Source organism: Penaeus chinensis, chromosome 20 (assembly GCF_019202785.1).
Source record: "Penaeus chinensis breed Huanghai No. 1 chromosome 20, ASM1920278v2, whole genome shotgun sequence".
Classification (NCBI taxonomy): Eukaryota; Metazoa; Arthropoda; class Malacostraca; order Decapoda; family Penaeidae; genus Penaeus; species Penaeus chinensis.
The window spans coordinates 9,485,110-9,487,637 of record NC_061838.1 but is presented as its reverse complement, the minus strand read 5'-3'; the positions used below and the strand labels follow the sequence as shown (position 1 = coordinate 9,487,637).

Here is a 2,528-nt window from a genome sequence, read left to right as displayed (position 1 = left end):
TGATGATGATGAGGAGGAGGAGGATGTGACGATAATAATGAGGAAAATTACTGACACTGACAAAAATAACTATATAAAATAATAGACATTAATGAGGATGGCGATGCTAATCATGACAATGGTAATAATGACAATCACACTGATAATAAAAATTATGCAGTTATAGCAATCGCGACAGTCCTATCATAACTAGTATTGAGCAATACATTATTAACAGTACGTGGCGCGATATTCCCATTTTGAGGTATAAACACAAAGCACGTTACAGAAATCACGTCCCTAGTATTGCTAACCGAAGTCGAGACATGTATAGTGATAGGATCGACATTTAAAAAAAAAAGACGGAGTGACGGCATCATTGCGCAATCCTCGGACGCATTTTGTCGAGATTGTCATCGCTCTAAAACTTCTGTGATCATTCAAAGAATAATTTCAGATTCTTATGTCAAAAAAAGGGGAAAAAGATGGAAAATTTAAATGAAGGTGTCATCTAGTAACCGTATGAAATGATTTTTTCTATAATGAATTCACTCGACGTCAAGCTACTCTGACGTCCGATCCTGCAGTATAAAAACTTGTGTCAACAAATTTTCCGTCTCACTCTCGTTCCCGTCTCCTGACAGTACATACAGTTCATTCTCAGTCCTGTCCAAGTCTCTAGACCGTCCTCATGGCTAACCCACGCCACGAAGCCGTTAAGAACGACCTGCTGGAGGCAGTCAAGAGCCGCGAGGCCGGAGCTTACCTGGAGGAGATCGACGCCTTCCTGAAGCAAAAGAAGAAGTACACCGCCGACGACGTCAACCTCGCCCACCAAATCCTCGACGTGTGTCTTGTCAGCGACATCTTCGAGAAGGAGCTGGAGGACGTGAACGGACGCCTCAAGGAGAAATACACGCTGAGCAACGAGAACGCCGAGCTCAGAGTAAAGGTGAAGAAGAAGACGACGGTGAAGAAGGGGAAGGTGAGGCGGTTCAAGAAGGTTCCGGCCGACAAGGAGGGGTCCTAAGGAGAGCAGGACCATGCATCGGATGTCCGTAAGTTGAATGTGGTTTCGGTGTCAGTTTTACCCCGGAGATTGTAGCAAGGTAGTGATCCGATTGCATCAATTCAAATAACACTATTTTTTTTTCACTTTTCTACTATCCTGTTGCTTTATTTTTGTTTATTAGCTATTATTTTTACTGTTCTTCGTTTTCCTTCTCACTTCGATTTCCTCCTTTCATCACGTTGCTTTCGTTCCGTCGTATTAATTTCTTGTGTATTCTATTTCTATTGTCGGTATTTGATAAAAATATATTTATTAGACTGTACTGGAGAGCGAGTGTTTTTAGGTTATTTTAGAAGTATTATTATTTTGTCCAAGCATTTAATTCCAAGAATCAGGCGAACACAAGCTTTCCTTGCAACAAGTGAATTTTTTTCGTGTGATTTCCAATCGTCTCATGGTTTAATAATTCTTCTCTTGTTCTATCTTTCCTGCAGATAATTGGTGTTCAGTTGAAGGGGCAGCCCTTTGCTATTCATGGACGTCCTCCCACGGATGATGAGAGCCTGGAGACGACAGATCCTTCGGCAAGAGAAGGATCTCCTCGCACCATGGGTCGCCGGGGGAACTTCGGAGAGCCAAGGTGCTTCGTCCAGGAGCTGAACATGGATTTAGTGATATCGGTGCTGTGATCAGTGGCATTGGAAAATCATTGGGGGGGTTCTTTCTACCGTGTCTCATGCTTGTTTGCGTACTATAGCATTTTCTTTCTCTCTCTCTCTCTGTCTCTCTCTCTCTCTCTCTTTCTCTTTCTCTTTCTCTTTCTCTTTCTCTTTCTCTCTCTCTCTCTCTCTCTCTCTCTCTCTCTCTCTCTCTCTCTCTCTCTCTCTCTCTCTCTCTCTCTTGCTCGCTCTCGCTCGCTCTCGCTCGCTCTCTCTCTCTCTCTCTCTCTCTCTCTCTCTCTCTCTCTCTCTCTCTCTCTCTCTCTCTCTCTCTCTCTCTCTCTCTCTCGAAACTTACATTTGTTAATCTCATTTTTTTTTCTTTCATCTTGTTGTTCACCTTTACCATATCAATTACTATTTTTTCTCTCTTTATTTTCGTCTACCATCAGTACAGCTGTTTTGACCATCATGTCTATCTCGTTTCCTCCTCACATTTTAGCTTTATTTCTCTTTTCTTTTTGATTCGCATTTGTTCACCATCTCACTCTCCTCGTTTTCTTTTTTAATTTTGACCATCTCTTCTCTTCGCGGAAATAGTTACTCTTTCTCATAAGTTTTTCTTAACATTCTGGCTTTTATTTCTTTCCCATAATATACATATATATATTTATTTCTTTACATTCTTCCACTTCTGCCTTCTCTGCCACGGAATCTATTTTCTCGTTCACTTTCTTTTCATTTCACAATCCTCTCTTCTCAAATACGTGTTGTTTTAAGGAAAGTGAAGTGAATATATATGCATTTAACAATTTATTTATTCGGCGAATGCAGAAAGGTGAACTGTCTACACAAGAGAATTATAGGATAAAAGAGAA

At 41.0% G+C, this 2,528-nt stretch overlaps 1 protein-coding gene across 1 annotated transcript; it reads left to right on the top strand.

The window, feature by feature from the left end:
- Positions 1 to 592: 592 nt before the first annotated feature.
- On the top strand, positions 593 to 1,843 carry LOC125036148. Its single transcript, XM_047628569.1, has 2 exons — positions 593 to 1,037; positions 1,486 to 1,843. Exon 1 carries the CDS (start codon positions 671 to 673, stop codon positions 1,007 to 1,009), a length of 339 nt encoding a protein of 112 aa, XP_047484525.1. The 5' UTR covers positions 593 to 670; the 3' UTR covers positions 1,010 to 1,037; positions 1,486 to 1,843.
- The last annotated feature ends 685 nt before the right edge of the window (positions 1,844 to 2,528 follow it).

Excerpts from the sequence above, each read along its gene's own strand:
- LOC125036148 (XM_047628569.1), top strand. The coding sequence starts at position 671 with ATGGCTAACCCACGCCACGAAGCCGTTAAGAACGACCTGCTGGAGGCA.